The sequence below is a fragment of the Pyxicephalus adspersus genome, chromosome Z (assembly GCF_032062135.1).
Source record: "Pyxicephalus adspersus chromosome Z, UCB_Pads_2.0, whole genome shotgun sequence".
NCBI classification, from domain to species: Eukaryota; Metazoa; Chordata; class Amphibia; order Anura; family Pyxicephalidae; genus Pyxicephalus; species Pyxicephalus adspersus.
This window is the reverse complement of record NC_092871.1, coordinates 14,629,569-14,649,868: the sequence shown is the minus strand read 5'-3', so window position 1 is coordinate 14,649,868 and position 20,300 is coordinate 14,629,569. Positions and strand designations below refer to the sequence as shown.

Below are 20,300 nucleotides of genomic sequence, written 5' to 3'. Positions count from 1 at the left end.
ATCCAAGAAGTAAATCCAGGAAAACCAAAAGTCCATATAGATAAGAATTTTAGAGCAAAAAATAAATAAAAAAGGTAACAAAAACAAAGCATATGTTGCATAGCACTGGACAGTGGAAAAACAAATCTTGCATTGCACTTAAATACAATAAAAATATTGCATATAAATGTATAAATAATAATACCAACAATAAAATGCATATAATGTATAAAAAATGTAAATCCTTATAGGGTCACATAAGGATTATGCACTTGAATGATTAAATCTATTTCTCCTCCTTGGTACACACAAATTCTAATCCAGAAAAAGCAAGGTTGTCTGTTTGCTTAAGTAATTTATAGTATAAGGCATTGTAGTGAGTAATTTGACTTAAGGCGCAATTTGCAATTTTTACGTTCCCTTAAGCATAAAATGCCCCTTTCCGAATGTTCAGCAGTTTGAAAAAGTAGTAGGTGACTAGTTCTTTTGATGTAACATAGCTGAGAAGGGCGGACACCATCACCTGGCTTCAACCTGGCAGCAATTGCTCCCCAACAGACATTCCGGCAGCGCCTGCCTCAATAGCAGCATGGGGTGCTTGGTATAACCCCCAAGGCTCAGGCAGGCTGGTCCTGCAGTCAAACATACCTCCTTAGACCCGGTCTGTATGAACAGTATGGCGACTTGCTGAATCTGGCATTAATCCACAGATAGTTGGACCAAGTAGGCTCACAGTAAATCAATGTAGTTTATTACACAGTTGCCGGTTACAAAGATATTCCTTTCTCCACATTTCCCAGATTTGACTTGCAAGATGCTGTACTTGCTTCTATCGAAACTTAGAAAGAATACACTCAAGCAAGGAAGGTAGCTAAGATTTCGTGATCAACTGAACAGACCTTGAGTCCATAAGCATAGAGGCCAATATACATCTGGGAATTCCAACCATCCTTTCCCACGTTTCACCCTTATGTGAAGAATGAGGTGGATTAAAGTTCCATTCACATCTGTTTTCCTTCAGATAATTTTCAACCGGTACTGCAATCTTACCTCAGGAGTTTAACTGGCCCTCTGATGGCAAGGAATCCCCTCAAAGCATTTATGAAACTTGATGAATCCATACACTCGATTACCTCTATAAGTACTGCTCCAACGTTTATTGTATGCTTGACCCCCATGAGTCCTTCAAGCAATAACTGTCCATGGTCCGAAAACATGAAGGCCAACGTAAGTAAAAGGTGGTGCCATAGTCAGTCGATCAGTTGGCAAATCAGCCATTAGTTGTTCTTGTGGTCTACCTCTCAATTTGTGGCACTTGACACACCTGTGAATAATAGTGGCAATACGCCTTTTTACACCAACGATCCAATAGCCACGATATCTGAGTTCGCCCTCGGTGAAATGTCTGCCTTGATGGCAAACCTTTCCATGACAATGTCGAATTAGCAGAGTAGCCATATGATGGTTACCTGGTGTATTTATTGGATTTTACTCCTTTTTACCAAAGGATGCTCTGTTCAGACATCCACCTAGCATTAGCATTCCACGATCATCTAATATAGGATTCAAACTGATGATGAAGCTGGTCTTAGGAATTAGTCCTTTGCTACAAAGGCTCTGAATTTCTTTTGCAAAGGTCGATTTTCAGGCGCAAGATCGAGTGACATAGATTGGGAAAAACTTGCCAGTCTCATGGCACATGCGTGAGATTGGCAATTTTTTTTCCTATTGATGAAGGGGCTCCTTCTGTGCATGCTCAAGATGCTCTGACATGAGCAGAAGGAGCAGCCAAGAGGCACAGATCCTCCCGGGATACCTACGTCACGCATCCCGGAAGGATCTGCGCTCCCATTCATTCTTGATAGCCTAGGTGATGAAGGATTGAGAGAGCAGTGCTGCACCCTTTCTTTTAAAAAAAAAAAATGGTGTTGCATTAAAAAAAAAAACACTAAAAAACACATTTTTTACTTTAAACAAAAGGGTTGTGTACCCTTTTATGTAAAGTAAAAATTCTAATTTTAGTTACAATTTAATTACAATATGGTACATGCCCATAGGAACATGTGTTTTATTGTTTTATTGAAGTGTTTTGTGTTTATTTTTTATTATTTTTTATACTTTTGAATTTTGAATAATATTTTTTGTGGCTTTATTCTAAATGTGGTTTGAATGCAAATGATCCAATGAGTTGAAATATTCCCATAGTCATTTATGGGTGTGCCAAAGCGCCTTATTAAGTTATTGGGCCTAATTTATCAATGAAATCCGCGCTCGCTGGTCGCGCGTACTTTCGCGCCATTATATCGAGCCGGTTTACCGCGGGCTGGAGTCATATGCGCTCGTTCAGTCGCATCTCACTGCCAAGCTGGATGCTTGCCTTCATAACAAAATGGGCAATAGGGGTCGCGAATCCGCCAATTAAGGCGATTAGATTTCAGCTGGCTCGCCAGTGTAAAGCTGCCTGAGATGCGCGGCTCCGGCCGCGAACTCTTTCAGTTGTTGAATTGCGCTACGGCGTACGATTTCGGATCCCGAATACCAATGCGCGAGCGAGCTTCCGATTTTGCTTGATGAATCAGCCTCATTGTTTTGGGTAAGAATTTAGAGTGGTCTTGTGTATATTTGTTTTTATGCCTTTTTCCTTAGGCACAATTCATTTCTAATGTGAAGATATTAAACATCCCTAATAAACAATTCAAGCTAAAGAGGTTTTTTTCAAACATTTAAAAATGTAAAACTGATAAGCTTGATATAATTTATTAAAGTGTTTTTAGGTATATACTCAGAAATTTATATCAAGGCAGTCTATATGTTTCTATAGAATCTTTCCTAATCAAAGCAACACTTTTTTTCTTTCCTTTCCATAGAGGTCTCCTAAATAAAAATTATGCTTAGTTAATTGCGCAGCTCTTACACTTAATTGAATTTTTAAAAGCAATGGTTAACATCTCTTTTACAACATGCCTGTACCTAAACTAAACGAACACACCCAGCTTGTTCTCAGTGGTCATGTGATACTTGGAATGCTGTCAAGCTTCGCCTCCCAGATACACACAGCAGCACATAATCTGGAGTCAGTTCTGTAAGGATATTGTTGTCAGAATGGCAGGGAATGTTGCGACGTCTCTTGTCCTGGTTTCTGTGGTCACTCTCCTAATTTATCTCATTAAATGGTGGATGAATGTAAGGAAGAAAGATTTGCCACCGGGCCCGACCCCTCTGCCACTTGTGGGGAACGTTATGCAGATCAGTACCACTGAAATGCCACAGTCACTAGTGAAGGTATGGGAAACTATGCTTACTATTTAACTATGCATTCTGATTGTCATTTACTGACAATTTATCATATTTTCAGGAAAAGGAACATCCTTCTTCCCCCACCTCCTAGATCGTAAACTCTTCGGGGCAGGGTCCTCTCCTCCTGTGTCACTGCCATCTGTCATTTGCACCCCCTATTTAATGTACAGCACTGTGTAATATGTTGGCGCTATATAAATCCTGTTTATTATTAATAATAATAATAATAATAATAACCTAGTCTGAACTGTTTTTCATCTTGTGAATTATATGTTTATAGGTGGTAAAAAAAATACTAAGGCTGGTGAATGTATTTTAAACAGGTCTGCTAAGTCATTAAACTGCTTGCTAGGATGATTCTCACAGATGGTTTTACTCTCCCATTTGTGCACAAGGTCCAGGCTTTGTTCGTATTGAATAGGGATTTAGTGCATTTTTTTGCTGATTGTGGCCATGCTGAGAATAATAATTAATTCACACCCCCCCCTGCGTGGCCAGACTATGTTACAGATCCTCTATTTTAAAGAAAGTAGGAATTATAGTTATAGAATATTAGTTCCCAAAGCCTGCACCCTGAATTCCAAGGCTGCAGTTAAGCTTCATACAGCATACATTCAGAAACATTGCAGCTGGAATGAATTACAAACAGAGGTCCTGCAGATCTGTGAAAATATGTCTTTGTGTGCAGTCATTTCAGAAATTCTGAATTGGCTGCAGTTCCAATTTATTCCTTTTAGACACATAATACACTTAGGGCCCATTCACAGATTTGCATTTAGGGAACACATGTGTTAATGCATGCTTTCCTGCAAATCTCTTGCATTAATGTAATGCAGTTCATTACTTTTGAATAGCACCCCAATGCACCTTCTCGAGTGTAACACATCACAAAGCAACACACCATTATTATTATTTTGTATTTGTGTAGTGCCAACATTTATAGTAGCGCTTTACAAAGTCCATTGTCATGTCACTGGCTTTCTCTCAAAGGGGCTCACAATCCAAAGTCCCTATCATAATCATATGTCAATAACACAGGCTAAGGTCAATTTGGGGGAAAGCCAATCCCCTAAATGCATGTTTTTGGAATGTTTAGGCAAACCCACACAAACACAGGGAGAACATGCAAACTCCATTCATGATGTCCTTGTCGAGGTTGAACCTGAGATCTAGCGTGCGAGTGCCACCACGCCACCCATTAAGCAGTATTACTGTGCTCCAGCATTGTGAGGTTCCTCACTTGATGCCACTCTCATGTCTCCAGCTGGGTGTGGGTCTGGCATATTCATATTGAATTACAGCCCTGTACAGATGTCTGATGGACGTCAGAGGTTTGTCGCTTAAAACAATCTTTAGCGATTATTTGCAGTGACTAAGCGCTAAATACTCATGTTAGATTTTCACTAAAGACAAGCAACAGTTCATGTCAGATGACTGTTATTTGATGTGTGTATGCAGTTTTAGTCTTGGTTTAGACAGATCAGTTAGTGGGTAACACCAGTTACCATTAGATAACCCACATTATCAGTGTAAAATTCTGCAAAAATGTCCCCTTACTTCCAAATTATGTGAAAGAGATGCACTTTTAAAGTTTGGATATAAGATGATGCAGGAGGACATAGGACAGCCATAGGTGCACATACCTTGTATAGATTTTACATATAGTAAAAAAACAAATTCCACCCTGGCCCCTGCCCTAACCAAACTATTCAACCTCTCCCTTTCTACTGGTAAATACCCCTCAGCTTTTAAACATGCCATAATTCTCCATATCCTAAAGAAACCGTCACTGGACCCCTCCCTACCCTCCAACTACCATCCTATCTCCCTTCTCCCATATGTCTCCAAACTTCCTGAATGCCTTGTCTACAAAAGACCCACCCATTACCTGAGCACCAACTCTCTCCTTGACCCCCTCCAGTCTGGTTTTAGAGCTGCCCACTCCACTGAAACAGCCCTTTCTAAAGTGGCCAATGGCCTCATCAGAGCTAAGTCTTAAGGCAACTTTTCCCCGTTGATCCCCCCCTTCTAATACAAATCATGCCCTCCATTGGTATCTGTGACACTTCTCTCTCTTGGTTTGCTTCCTTTCTGTCTGACCGCTCCTTTTAAGTTTCTTTCAATGGTAATTCCTCCTCCCCCACTCTCCTCCCTGTTGGTGTTCCCCAAGGGTCAGACCGGTTCTCGTTTCTTTGTACACCTCCTCTCTCGGTAGTCTCATATCCTCCTTTGGCTTACAGTACCATCTGTATCCTGATGACACTCAAATATATCTGTCCACCCCTGACCTGTCTCCCTCAGTCCTGGATAAGGTCTCATGCTGCCTGTCGGCCATCTCATCATGGATGTCTGACGGATTCCTGAAACTCAACCTGGATAAAACAGAACTCATCATCATCCCCCCCCTCAAATTTCAAATCTCCATCTGACATATTTCTAACTGTTAACAACACTGTTTTTTAGCCCTCCCCTCGGGCACGTTGTCTTGGTGTCACCTTTGACTCGGCCCTCTCATTTACCCCCTATATTCAGAACATTTCCAGGTCCTGTCACTTTCACCTACGCAACATCTCCAAAATCCGCCCCTACCTGTCCCCTGAGACCACCAAACTCCTTGTACATGCTCTTATCATCTCTCGTCTGGACTACTGTAACATCCTTCTCTCTGGTATTCCACTAACCCGACTCTCTCCTCTACAATCTATCATGAATGCTGCAGCCAGACTCATCCATCCTTTCCTCCGCTCCTCTTCTGCTGCTTCTCTTTGTAGTTCTCTCCATTGGCTTCCATTTCACCTTAGAATCAGATTCAAGCTCCTGTGCTTTGCCTTCAAATCCCTCCACAGTTCTTGTCCCACTTACATTTCTGACTTGGTAAAAAAATACTCCCCCTGCCGCTCTCTCCGCTCCTCCAATGACCTACTAATGACTTCCTCACTCATAACCTCATCACACGCACGGATACAAGACTTCTCTAGAGCTGCCCCAACTTTCTGGAATGGTCTTCCTCGTCCTATTCGGCTTCTTCTGTCTTCAGCTTCTTCTGTCTTTTGAAACCACCACTACTTCTCACCATTACATATCTCCCATCCTATTGTGTGTGAAATTAGTCTGTCATAATATGCGTAATATGTTAGCACTATATAAATCCTGTTTATTAATAATAATAATAATAATAATAATAAAATTAGCTTAAATATTACGGGGGGATTGCAGAAGAGTGAAAGTCGTTTGATAGCCTTGAAACAGATCATTAGCAGTATGGAGTTTGAGTGAAACAGCCAATGTTCAGCTTTTTTTCCTTTCGCTAGAAGACGTGGGCATCTATAAAACGGTCTTACCAGCTTTAGGCTTAAAGGTCTAAAAGAAGCACTCAAAATCCTTATCACATTACAAAATGGGGTGCTTGGAGAAAAAAATTGTGAATAACTTTGACACCTAAATAATGTGGGTGAAGGCAGACAAATAGGTAGTCATGCCTTTAAAGCTGCCAACAGGAATAGGCAGGGGTACTTCTATACGATTCAAAGAGCTTGTTTTTTTGCAATGCTGGAGCTTTTAGACATGAAGAAGTGGGGCCCAGAAATTTTACCTAGTAGGTGATCCAGATTTTTCTGATGGCGGCCCTATATGCCTTGCCCTTTGCAAAATATCTGCTTGCCTATGGACAACTTTAGACATTAAAACAGCTAGTAAACTTAGGAACTTTATTCTCATAACCACAGCTTTACTTAAACCTTTTCAGTTCTTTTTAAAAACACAAATCTATATCTACAGCTAAGTGAAAAGTATGGACCTGTGTATACAGTCTATCTGGGCAAAGATCGAGTGGTCATGCTGATTGGCTATGATGCTGTAAAAGAGGCTCTGGTGGATCATGGTGATGTGTTCACTGACAGAGGCAGTATCGATCTGACGGAATTATTCTTTAAGGATTTTGGTAAGATTGTAAAAATAAAACAATATTCCTGGAATAATTAAATTCTGTTTTTATTAGGGACTAATAAATTGCCTTGTTGAGAAGGTAACATATACAGTAAATCAACTGAAATCATTAAGATGGATTTAATGTAAGGAAGATCAGTAAAACTGTGATCAAGGTTAAACTCAAACATGTTATCCTTGCTAGTGATGCGCAGATGATAAACCAGGCCTGCACTAATTTCACTGGGTACAATTGTCTATTCTTGAGTGGCAATACAGATACAAGTATGTTAGTAGTGGAAAATGTAGTCCAAAGCATTGATGCTGGTGGAAGTTACATCTTCACAGGCATGCAGGGTTTACTATGCCTGCCCCAACCAGTTTAAGATGGCCAAAGATCACAAAAAAAAAAGAAAATGGTAGCATACACTCATACACCCCACAACAAAATGGGGACATCTAAGTATAACAAGGTTTAGGTCCTCTTTAAGGACGATCATCTGTAGAGAAATGTCAAATGCAGAACTAATATTGAATATGTATCCCAGTTTCTTACTAAATGAAATACCTTTATTTTTCAGGTATTTAGCAATGGAGAACAATCCAATATATTTTAGAGCTCAAAATCCAACCTTAAATCCTAAATCTTTCAATTTCTTTTAGGGATTCTCATGAGCAATGGAGAGAGGTGGAAGACATTGCGTCGATTCTCTCTGACAACACTGAGAAACTTTGGGATGGGGAAGAGAAGTGTGGAAGAAAGAATTCAGGAGGAAGCTCGGTGTCTCAGGGACATGTTTATGAAGATCAAAGGCAGGTGGAAAAAATTGATGGTCCCCAGCTCACATTTAAATGAAATATCTGAAATAGATTGACATTTACATACAGTTTGATTTCTCCTTCTCTATTTACTCCAATGCATTCAACTGAAACCCTGTACAATTTGCAGATTCATTGCCAAAATGTTGGATGAAGCAATATTAGCCAGACCCAGTCATGTTAGTGCTCAAATATCTGAAATTTGTGGTTACTGACATTTTAGATGAAAATAATAATTATTTATTTTTGTGTGATCGCAGATTCACCATTTAACCCAAGTAATCTGTTGAGGTTGGCTGTGTCCGATGTAATCTGCTCCATTGTGTTCGGAGAGAGATTTGATTATGAAGATGAGAGGTTTGTGACCCTTCTGAGACTACTTCAAGAAAGTGTGACCCTGATAAATACCAAAGCAGTCCAGGTAAATTTGTATATGTTTACTGCACATATCAAAGACAATCATATCCACTCAAGTGGATTCTTCACCGAAAACAATGTTATGCTAAAAACACATTGGCTCAGTGAGGAGCTTGACAAATTTCATACATGGCAGTGTATAGACACACTAAGGCCCCTACAGTGATCCCCCATTGGTTTAACTGGATTAATGGAAATTGCACCTTAGGATGGTACCAGGTGACATTATGGCGCCAATTTTGGCATCATGGACATCATGGTCCTGAATACTATCATGCAAGAAAAATTTATTCTATTTGTTTCACATAATAAACATACAAACAAATCAAGGCATATATAACCGTAACCCATAAAAAAATAAAATCCATACAAACCCCCCGCCCCCCCCCCCACACTCCATTATTATGATATATACACGCATAAGGAATAAGAATTAACAATTTAACAATTAAAGCGTATGGTTCTCTACAAAACAACTGCCTAAATGATATTCAGTAAGAACTAATTTGTAGAAGCCGGATGATCTCATCTTAAGCCTGTGGTGCCCTGTGCAAACTTAACTACATCTACAATATGAAAAAATATCTAAATAGAGACTAATTGTTAGCAAATGCTCATCTGTCTGGCCACTCCGTGCTGTGCACCATCGTGATAATAAACACTGTCTGTTCTGTCTAGCAATGTCAATTGCGGCAGCCAGGAGGACTGGGATCTAGTATGGACCTAAGGCCACACAAGTGTCAAAAATCAAAGGAACAACAAAGTTTTGAATAACAAAACAAAGATGGTAGATAGATGGGGAACTCTTGTACTCCTGATAATACTAAATAAAACTGATGGACCAAGAAAAGTGCCCATCATTATATAACGTATTGTTTTACCCCCTCCCCAGTGTAAAGCAAATACTTAACAAAGAGATCAGCGTGGTTACCCCAGTGCTGTAACTTTTAAATGTAAAAATGCCTTAATTCTCTAGCTGTAGAAGACTCACCTCTTTACATCCAGTTGTCTCCCCCTTTTTTTTATGGCACTTCATAATCTATTATGAATGCTGCAGCCAGACTCATTCATCCATCCCTCCGCTCCTCTTCCGCTGCATCTCTTTGTAGTTCTCTCCATTGGCTTCCTTTTCACCTTAGAATCAAATTTAAGCTCCTGTGCTTTGCCTTCAAATCCCTACACAGGTATTGTCCACTTAAATTTCTGACCTGGTAAAAAAAAATACTCCCCTTGCCGCTCTCTCCGCTCCTCCAATGACCTACTAATGACTTCCTCACTCATAACCTCATCACACGCACGGATACAAGACTTCTCTAGAGCTGCGCCAAAAAAAAGCATAGCGGTCCTGGTCCTATTCGGCTTGGTCCTACTTTCTGCTCATTTAAAAGAGCACTCAAAACCCATTTTTTCAAAATTGCCTACCCGGCTTCTTCTGTCATTTGAAACCATCACTACTTCCCACACTACATATCCCCCATCCTTTTGTGTGTGAAATTCCCCCACCTACTAGATTGTAAGCTCTTCGGGGCAGGGTCCTCTCCTCCTGTATCACTGTCTGTATTAGTCTGTCATTTGCAATCCCTATTTAATGTACAGTGCTGCGTAATATGTTGGAGCTATATAAATCCTGTTTATTAATAATAATAATAATAATAATAATAATAATACACTCACCGGGCCAAAAATCCTGTATTGCGAATAATGTTGAAGGTCCGCCCATAAACTGGAGCTGAATGGAAGAGAATATTGCTGGCCACTGGGGAGAGATAAGTTAATTAAAAAATCCTTCTTATGTTCCCCCAAATCTAAACTAGCATTAAATGTCTGCAGTATAGGGGTAAGTACACTGCAAGAATATTTTTATTTATGAAATTCAGATTTATTCATTTTAGGACCTGATATCCAAGTGGTAATTTTCAGATTGTTTTGGTAAAGTATAGTATTCTACGTGATCTTTACATTGTAATAATAGTATATTGCTTATTTAAAAATTAATAATAATTCAATTAAATTCTTTTTGCAGATAATTGGTCTTTTCCCAAATTTGATGAGGCATGTTCCTGGTCCCCACCAGAAAATTATTAAGAATTTCAAAATGATAAGAGATTTTGTGGAAGACTTTGCAAAAGAACATAGGCAGACATTGGATGTGAACTGCCCACGTGATTTCATAGATTGCTTCCTCATTAAAATGGACGAGGTGAGTTTGCTATTATTTTTTTCTAGAACTTAATCTCCTATCTAATGTGAGGAACCCTTTAGGTTTGCTACCTGCAAACTTACAGCTGTCCGAACTTCTAAAAATAGAGAAAGGCCCAGGAGCCTGCAATAGAAGGGAGCTGGGCGGGGGCCAGTATGACTGAGTGGGGAAGATGAGCTCAACAGGTTAGGGTTAAAAGTTGGGGTGAGAAGGAGGTTAAGATAGGGATAGATGGAAAAAAGTAAATAGTGAGTAGAGAATAAGAGGTCAGAGGTCTGGGAAGCAGAGAACAAGATTCCTACTCTCTCTCTGTTTTGGGTGTTGGGGTTGCAGGCGCTTTGGGGTCCTCGGGGGCAGTGTGTGCAGAAGGTACTGGAGTGGTTTGGAGAGTCATCTATGGGGTCTCCTAAATCATGTAATTTGTCAGCGAATGGGAGGTAATTGTTGGGAATAGTTTGCGTAATTGATAAAGTTCTCAAGGCAGTGGAGTTGCCCCTGGAAGCCTGGTATATCAGTGAGAGCCACAGATCCCTGGTTAATGGTAGTAAAATAGTTCATGCCTTTGAGGATCTCCAACCTGATTGGTGTGGTTAACTTGACTTTGTAAAATGTTGTATCGTTGTTATGTTTAAAACCCTAAAAGTATAATGTTATGACAATATATGAGAATGTTTTAAGCAGCTGTAAGAAACGGTCAAAAAGCCGATGGGATTAAATGGGGAGAGGGGTGCTGGTTGTACTGTTGAAAGGCTCTGATCCACTGCAGTCAAGTATAAGAAAAGCTGGGGAAGGGTCCCTTAACTTATGATACGCCCTATATGTAGTATTTAGGGTAGTGGCTACTGGTGGGGTAGTGGAGTTTTTGAGGACTTTTTATTTTAGGTTTTGATGTCCCGCAGAACTGAAATTACAATGGACAAGGTAAGTTTGCCTGTTTTTGATTTAGAACCTCACATCTAAAACAATTAACATTCGGATAGGATACGATAATTTATAGTTTTTAATCATTACAAAAGTGTAAAATTATGCCATATTGTGATGTGCACATAATTGGCCCTGTTGTTTATTAGAAGATGGTTTGCAAATGTAAAAAAGGTTCTACTTGTCAACACATTGACTGATGCAGTGTATCGTCTGCAAATATACAACTGTTCAAACCCTTGGACTAAGGATGAGAAACTAGGATGGGGTTCCTTCGACTATAATGTTCTGCCAAAATGAAGAAAAAAATCATGAAACAGTACGAGCTAGGGTGATGGTTGATTTGGGATTTCTAAATTACTGATTGATCTTAAATAATTTCAGGAAAAGAACAACCCAAAAACAGAATTCCATATGGATAACTTAAAAGAAACAGTAAGCGACCTGTTTTTTGCTGGGACTGAGACTACAAGTATAACTCTGAGATATGGCTTCCTGATACTACTAAAATACCCTGAGATACAAGGTAGAGTAATAGAACTTTGTCACACAATGTAAGGTACTGAAAACTAAACTATAAACTAAACACGTATGCGACTGCCTAACTATTAGATTATGTGATCCATACTTCTAACAGTTGATTTCGTCAGTAATTTGTAAATCCAGGAATACCACAGAAAACCTAATGTCAAATAAAATCTCAGTACTGTCAGGTTTTCTAGAGTCAGATTCAGGCTCTGGAAGGTAAATGTGGTTGGTAATGTTGGAAAATAGTGTAAACAACACAGCAAAAACAAGTCGTCTATGGTGCTATTCAAAGATCGTGCTTAGTGTTATCAGCATATAAACTATTCCCAACGTACTTCCTAATATAAATAAACTATTACTTCCTGCAGAAATTAATCCATCATAATTACCCACCTTAATTTTAGTATTTTATCCAGCTCAATTCAATCTACTGCTATATACTCCAGGGAGAGCAAACATCTGTAGGCTCTATCCCTTCCGCAAATAGACGTCAGTCACTTCCATACCAAAGCCACGTGGGCTTTGCTACCCTAACCTGCTATTGTGTAGATAAAATTGCAGTTCCATATATAACATTTTTCCACATCAAAATATATAATCACATTTCCTATGAATTTCACATGGCAATATGTGTTCATGTTTACAAATGTTCATGTTTACAAAAAATACATTCATTCTTCCCCTCAAAGATAAGGTTTTAAAGTTAAAATTTAGATTAGATCTGGGTAGTATGTTGCATTTAAATAAAAAATAAATTTTGTTTCCCTTTGTAATACTGACTGATTGCGTCCTTTGTGGTGCTCTGACCCTTCGGGGAAATGCCAGTCACTCCCATTACAAAGCTTTGCTACCCAACGCTGGAACTATATAGAGCACGATTAGCTCCTGCGGCACAGTACAAATCCAGTATGGTGCTGGCTGTGCTTCTGCTGCAGAAAATTATATAATCAACAAAGTTTAGGGTAAAACCCTAATGTGTGTGTATGTGTATGCATGTATGTGTGTATGTATGTGTATGTGTGTATATATGTATGTATGTGTATGTGTGTGTGTGTATATATATATATATATATATATATATATTCACACATATACAACACCATTCTAGCCATTTTCAAAATTGTGTAACCGTCATTAATTTACAGACTAATTTACATCTAATTTCATCCCTCACATCTGTAAAATGCTGAGAATTCAGCCAGGTGCCAGGAAGTAGCTATGTCAGAAGCAACTGCCCTATAGGAATAGAATATAACATCCCAGGTTCCACCTGCAGCTTCTGAATGAACTCTCAGGCTCCTGGCAGTCAACATGACTGAAGATCATAACAAGGATGAAAAGAAGGGGATTATGGCGGTTCCCATGATGGAACGGGGACAGGTGAGTGGAAACAGGGTTGGTCCAGCTTTAAACATCACCATTGGGGCTTATTCAGTTAGTGGGCTTTGCTGTTGTTTTTTTAGCATGTAGCAAAATTTTTCTTTTTATAAATATTCGTATTCATGCATAAATAAATAAATACAGATGTGACATCTAATATTTTCACAATTTTCCCCTTTGTGTACTCCAGAGAGAATCCACAAAGAAATTGACAATGTAATAGGCAGTGATCGGTGTCCATCAGTGGAGGACAGAAGTAAAATGCCGTATACAGATGCTGTGATCCATGAAATTCAGAGATTTGCTGATATTGTACCTGGAGGGCTACTCCATGCAGCCACTAAGAATACCATATTTAGAGGATATCACATTCCAAAGGTGCCCTGAGTTATCACTGTCTTTTAATTATGTCTGTTGGATCCTAAACAACAGTAACAAAAACCCAAACTTTTGGGTATGTTATCAGCTGGGTGGAACATTTTTCTATTGTCAGGGTCCTAGAGACACACTTTTTCACCACAAAGTAGTCAAAGGAGATGACAGCCAGACTCTTGCTATATAAATGTTGATGTTCAGACATTTACATTGCAGAGATGGTTGCTACAAGCAAGGGAAGGAACCTTGTGAAAGATCAAATGGAGAGGAATGACTTTAAAGACTTTCGAAGTGAGCAAAGTATATATTATTTAAATTACATAAAGTCTCAAGTGCACAAACTGTGACAAATTGTGGCAAACCCCATGCATGAGGGTCATGCCAGCATTGCGTGAGACAGAATAGAACACTTAGAGAATAATAATAGTGCTAAACATTGGTTAGGCCCTAACTGTAGAGAATCTGTCCCACAGTAAAGCTCTTAGGACAGAATTCCTGGATTCACACCAAGTAACGTACATTCAATGAAAGATCTCATGGGAAGTAGACTTTGCAGCCATAAGTATTATAGGGGTCACAGATTCAGATATGTCCCTGTCTTTTAGAACCTGAGCTGCAACATTCTTACTGTCAAAGCCAGGATGACAAATAGGATGGCAAATAGGCCCTTGGAACAGAAGCTCTAGATGGAGTCTATGGAACATCTGTTTACTTCCGCCCGTCTTTGTCGGTGTGCCAAATTTTAAGCATTTGAAGTAAACCTGTCTTAATATCCTGTGATATCCTACACTGAAATCTTTCTCTGATGCTTATAATAATTCATTCATTTGAATACTGCCTTCACTTTTGCCTGCATGTGTTTCTGGTTTTCAAATTTTTTTAATATATTTTAGGGAACCCTGCTGCTTCCAATTCTTACTTCAGTCCTAAAGGACCCGACGCAGTTCAAAAACCCACATAAATTTGACCCAGGCCATTTCCTTAATGAGAATGGAACCTTTAAGAAGAATGACGCTTTCATGCCGTTTTCAGCAGGTATCATGTTATATACTTAATTACAAGTTCATTGTATCAAATTTTAGCACATGGTTAACATGAAGCTCCTTATTCTTAGCTTTTGTTAGTACAATGCTTAGTTTTAAAATGTCAACTGACAATTAGGTAAAATATAAAAATACAGATAATAATCTGCCAGCACAGGTTTAAATACCCGAAAAAATGAAAATGTATAAACATGCAAAATGTTTTTTTTTTTCTTTTGGTTTTTAAAAACATTGGAGACCTCCTCATTTTTTTATTTGCTGTCTGTGTCCCTGCTGGGGAGGTTCAATCCCCCTTATTATAAAAAATAACCCTTTAAGTAATGCTGGATACTATAACAAATGATGTGCTTTTAGAAGTAGTTCCTAATGTGTTTTTTTTTTTTTTTTTCAGGAAAACGTTTGTGTATGGGAGAGGGTCTAGCTCGCATGGAACTCTTCTTATTTTTTACAACCATTCTGCAAAGGTTTACTCTGAAGCCCACTGTGGACAGAAAGTACATAGAAATTACACCAGAGCCCAACACAAATGCTTCCAGACCTCGTGATTATGAGATGCTGGCTGTGCCTCGATGAGGAATCATCCTGAACTCTGATTTATGGGATATCCAGTTCTTGCTTCATGTACACTGATCACCGCACAGTTGTAAATAATAATGCAATAACTTGTGGGAATTCAATATGATGTTGAAGCCTCAGAAATGTCACCTGCTGGAATTGATTTCAAACAGGAGTCATCATCTGACTTCATGTGTTTCTGTGTTTGTGTGAGATCCCACCTTGAACAGATTATTGCAGGCACCGGTATGCCAGGAATGGCATGCAAAAAGTTCAGGGTTTTTTTTTTAAATACTTTTTTTGTGAAAAATAAGGCTAGCTAAGTATAAGTGACCGGATATTACACCATCCTAAAAACAATCCAAATTAAAGGGAATCCAGATTTTTCAATACTTGTGGAAGAGATAATCTTCATATATTTTCATGATAACCTTGTTTCTAAGTATATATAGTATGCAGAAATGCACGGTAGTCTAAAAGACCTTGTTGAATATGTTATATAAATTTAAAAAAAAAATGTACTCAATATTTCCCAGTCAATTTTTTTTACTATGTATGTTCCACATCAACGCAACACTTTCCATTTTTTGGTGCATTTCTTGGCTTCTGCAATCCTGTTTTCCCCATCCTTGCACAACAATTACCTCTCCACACTGCAAAAATAATAAAATTGTTTTCAATACATTATATTAAATAATACATATTTCAAAGTAAATCAAAGAAAATCTAGTGACATCATTCTTTGGGAGCTGCTACTAATATTTTCTCTTATATGAAGATTGAAGGCATGGTTCTAGTGTTGTGTACATCGGGGCACAGATGCCGAAGTTGGGTTCAAGTTTGGACCTAGAAGTGCACAGACAGGTAGCTATAGTGGTCCGCCAAACACCCTACAAGACAACATATTCACCTACCATAAGAAAGAAAGGTGATCACTACAGTGTATTGTGTTTTGTATTAAATAGGTTATTGAATAAGAAAACAAAGCTTTAGAGATAGTAGTTGTTGCTATATGATTACATTTTAAAGCAAAAGTAACCACCATCCTTTTCTTTCCTCTTTTCTGGTAGATTATCTTCAGCTCGAGTAAATGGGAATGTTGGGTTTTGTCAGATATTTGAAGTGATAGGGCAGGTAGGAGGGGTATTGCCAAAGAGACATTGCCTGTCCCTTTCTAATGACCTTCCTCATTATTTATTCTTAAAAATTTAACTGAAATATACCTACTTGAGGTTTTCTATGCATATAATAATTGAGCAGGACTGTTCTTGTTCAAGTTCTGTCATCTTAGGAACATTTGCTAAAAAGATTTTACTGGTTTCTTTATTATTATTATTTTTAATAAACAGGATTTATATAGCGCCAACATAATATGCAGTGCTGTACATTATATAAGGGTTGCTAATGACAGACTAATACAGACAGTGACACAAGAGGAGAGGACTCTACCCCGAAGAGCTTACAATCTAGTAGGTGGGGGAATTTACACACAATAGGATGGGAGATATGTAATGGTGGGAAGTAGTGATGGTTTAAAAAAACAGAAGAAGATGGGTAGGCAAGTTTGAAAAAACTGGTTTTTGAGGGCTCTTTTAAAGGAGCAGAAAGTAGGAGCAAGCCGAATAGGATGAGGAAGACCATTCGAAAGAGTTGGGGCAGCTCTAGAAAAGTCTTGGAGCCGTGTGTGTGATGAGGTTATGAGTGAGGAAGACATTAGTAGGTCATTGGAGGAGTGAAGAGAACGGCTGGGGGAGTAAGTTTTTTACCAGGTCAGAAAGGTAAGTGGGACAAGAACTGTGAAGGGATTTGAAGACAAAGCACAGGAGATGAATTTGATTCTAAGGTGAAATGGAAGCCAATGAAGAGAACTACAAAGAGATACAGCAGAAGAGGAGCGGAGGGGAGGACGGATGAGTCTGGCTGCAGCATTCATGATAGATTGTAGAGGAGAGAGTCGGGTTAGTGGAATACCTATAGCTATGGAATACACAATATCTTTAATTTTAGTTACAATCTCGTCTACTGTGAGAATAGATTACTAGTAAAATAAAGTGATAGGGTAAAAGAAAAAAAAGGCAGATGAGGGAGAAAAATTTCCATAGTGGAAATGTAGTGAGTCTTAATTTCGAGTTCCTCTCCAAAAAAAAAGAAAAAAAAAGTGTCTTCCCTTCAGAGTGTCTTCTAATTCCTACAGTTTTATTCAGTTTTGTACCAGATTATGCATGAATCAAATATACATACACACAAGACAGAAAAAAATGGGGAATCCATAGAACACAGTATAAAAGGAGAGTCAGTTAGAATATGAATTTCATGAAAAAAAGACAAAAAATAGTACTAATTATAGTTATAGAATACTTCAAGGTCAGGGGTGTCATGGTAGTTTAACCAAGGAGACCATATCTTATAAAACTTAGGTATGGTATCACTGACCATAGCTGTCATCTTTTCAAACACCATAGTATCTGACATATGAGATATAACTGCGGAAAAGGATAGAGTGGGTTTTCTACAGACCACTGCTATAGTATGACGGGTGGCTAAAAAAATAAAATTAAATAGTTTACTCTGTTGTTTTGACCAAGTTTTATTGGGCCAATGCAAAAGTGCTTCCCGTGGGTCTTGTCTGATAGTTAAATTCAGGGCTGACCTGATGTCACAGTTTTTCAAAGATATAGTACATTCCATTTGTTCCAGTTTCATGTGTTCATGTTGTGAACATCATATAAATGTCTAGGACATCAAGGACAAATCATTGCATCATCACATCATTACATCAATATTATTTAATTTAGAGTGTGAATAGTTATGAGCTTTGTGTTATACAAAATAAAGACAAATATTCATTTTTTGCATTAATACATCCACAACAATATATGACAATACACTAGGCCTGAAAAAGTGTAGCACCACCCAATAATTCTCGGCAGCCTGGGCTTTTTTGTGCAAAGAAAAAAATTTGCATGAGCAGTGAGATCGGCAGTTTTTTAGGTCGGCAATTGGGTTGGGTGACAAAAGATGAAGAACCTGTAAGAGAAGACAAAGATGGCACCGTCTGGATAAAATTAGGCATTAGATAGGAAAGAATATCACTGGTCACTCAGGGAGAAAAAAAAATTAGGTAAATAGAAGTCCTTTTTATGTTACCCCTAAAACCGAAACAAGCCGTACAGGAGGCTCCACTGTAAGTGTTATTTTTATTTTGTTCCTCAAGTTAAGATTTAACTATTACAGAACCTCTTGACAGTCTTCTTTTAGTTTAGTGAAGTGTAGTAGTTTATGAGATGTTTATATTGTAATAGGACTATTGCTCATTATTTAAAACTGTTTCTAAATATTTCATTAGTTGCTGGGTCTCTTCCCAAACTTGATGAGACGTGTTCCCGGACCCCACCAGAAAATTTTCCAAAATTTTAAAAAGCTAAGAGAATTTGTGAAAGACATAACAAATGCCCACAAGGTGACATTGGATATTAACTGTCCACGTGATTTCATAGATTGCTTCCTCATGAAAATGGACAAGGTGAGTTTGTTTTTATTTTTGGTCTTATAAAGGATATTTGAAGCTGGGGAAGGGCTCCTTCACCTATGGTGCACCTAATATGCAGTTTATAGAATGGTGGCTAATTTGGAATTTTTAAAGACTTGATTAATCTGTAAACCAGCGGTGTCAAACTAAAATCACATAAGGGCCCGAAATCTAAAAACACAAAGTTGCATGCCAAACTTTTTGTTAAGATACATTGTCTTAGTAGAAGTATAGATCCTTCCTCATCCTGAGACACCATATAAAACGCCATTCTCGTACATTAACCCCCCTAGGTTCTAATTCTGTGCAATTTTCCATGCAAAAAGTGTTCATTTTTATTGAATGGAAATTTATTTTTCATTGTAGGCTGTATTTCTTAGGCATAACTCACTGATATTTATTAAATTTAATAAATTCAATTATAAACTGTAAATAAAAAAACACAAAAATCTGTAAAATAAAAATATATTAAAACATAATATAAGTGTACAGTATCATATATAATATGCATAACATAATTATATATATTGTGACAGAGTGTCCCTAGAAATGGTAGAAAAGTGTCAGGAACGTGTAATAAAGGCTCCAGGGAATAGAGAGTTAATAGGTTTGTATAGGTTTCGCAAGAAACCAGGTTCTATAGGGCCCTGGAGCCGGCCAAGGGAGTAAAACGGTGGGTTCCTTGGCCCAACCCAATCCTGATGGGGTAATATGCACCTACACTCAGTTGAAGGTGGGGAGGAAGTAATGAGCCAGAGGGATCCAGGCTGAAGGTGAGCAGTCAGAGGCTGGAGAGAGCCAGAGGGATCCAGGCTGAGGGTGAGCAGTCAGAGGCTGGAGAGAGCCAGACGGATGGCAAGCTGAGAGAGAGCCAGAGTGGATTCCTGGCTGAAAAAGAGCCAGAGTGGATTCCAGGCTGAGACAGAGCCAGGATGGATACAAGACGCACAGGAAGAGGATCAGCCACTGTGTTGCAGGCTGGAGGGTGCTTAGGAGGCAGCTCAGTTACTTCCCAGAGCTATGGGGGGGGGGGGGGGGGGCAGAGCTCTGCCTTGAACCAGCAACAAGTACATGTGAGTGGAACATTTTTGTTTGTTAGCTAAAGATGGCCTTGATTTGCTTATGCTATAAAGTGCTTTACTGCTGGTCAGAGAGGGACTATCTCAGAAGAGGTATGTAGTTGTTCAGCCGAGCCATTTCTTTTGTTTGTTAAAGTGCTAATAAATAGACAGGAGCCTGTCTGCTGTCTGACTCAGTGCTGTCTTCTGACCCCGTTGCTACGAGCGATCTCACAATATATTATTTGAATATTTCTTTGTATTAGACTCAATAC

The 20,300-nt window shown here is 38.7% G+C and overlaps 1 protein-coding gene across 1 annotated transcript; it reads left to right on the top strand.

Moving 5' to 3' along the window:
* The first annotated feature begins 3,015 nt into the window (after positions 1-3,015).
* Positions 3,016-16,152, top strand: LOC140344140 (cytochrome P450 2C8-like). Its single transcript, XM_072431097.1, has 9 exons — positions 3,016-3,261; positions 7,054-7,216; positions 7,864-8,013; positions 8,280-8,440; positions 10,460-10,636; positions 11,942-12,083; positions 13,656-13,843; positions 14,734-14,875; positions 15,275-16,152. Exons 1-9 carry the CDS (start codon positions 3,082-3,084, stop codon positions 15,454-15,456), a joined length of 1,485 nt encoding a protein of 494 aa, XP_072287198.1. The 5' UTR covers positions 3,016-3,081; the 3' UTR covers positions 15,457-16,152.
* The last annotated feature ends 4,148 nt before the right edge of the window (positions 16,153-20,300 follow it).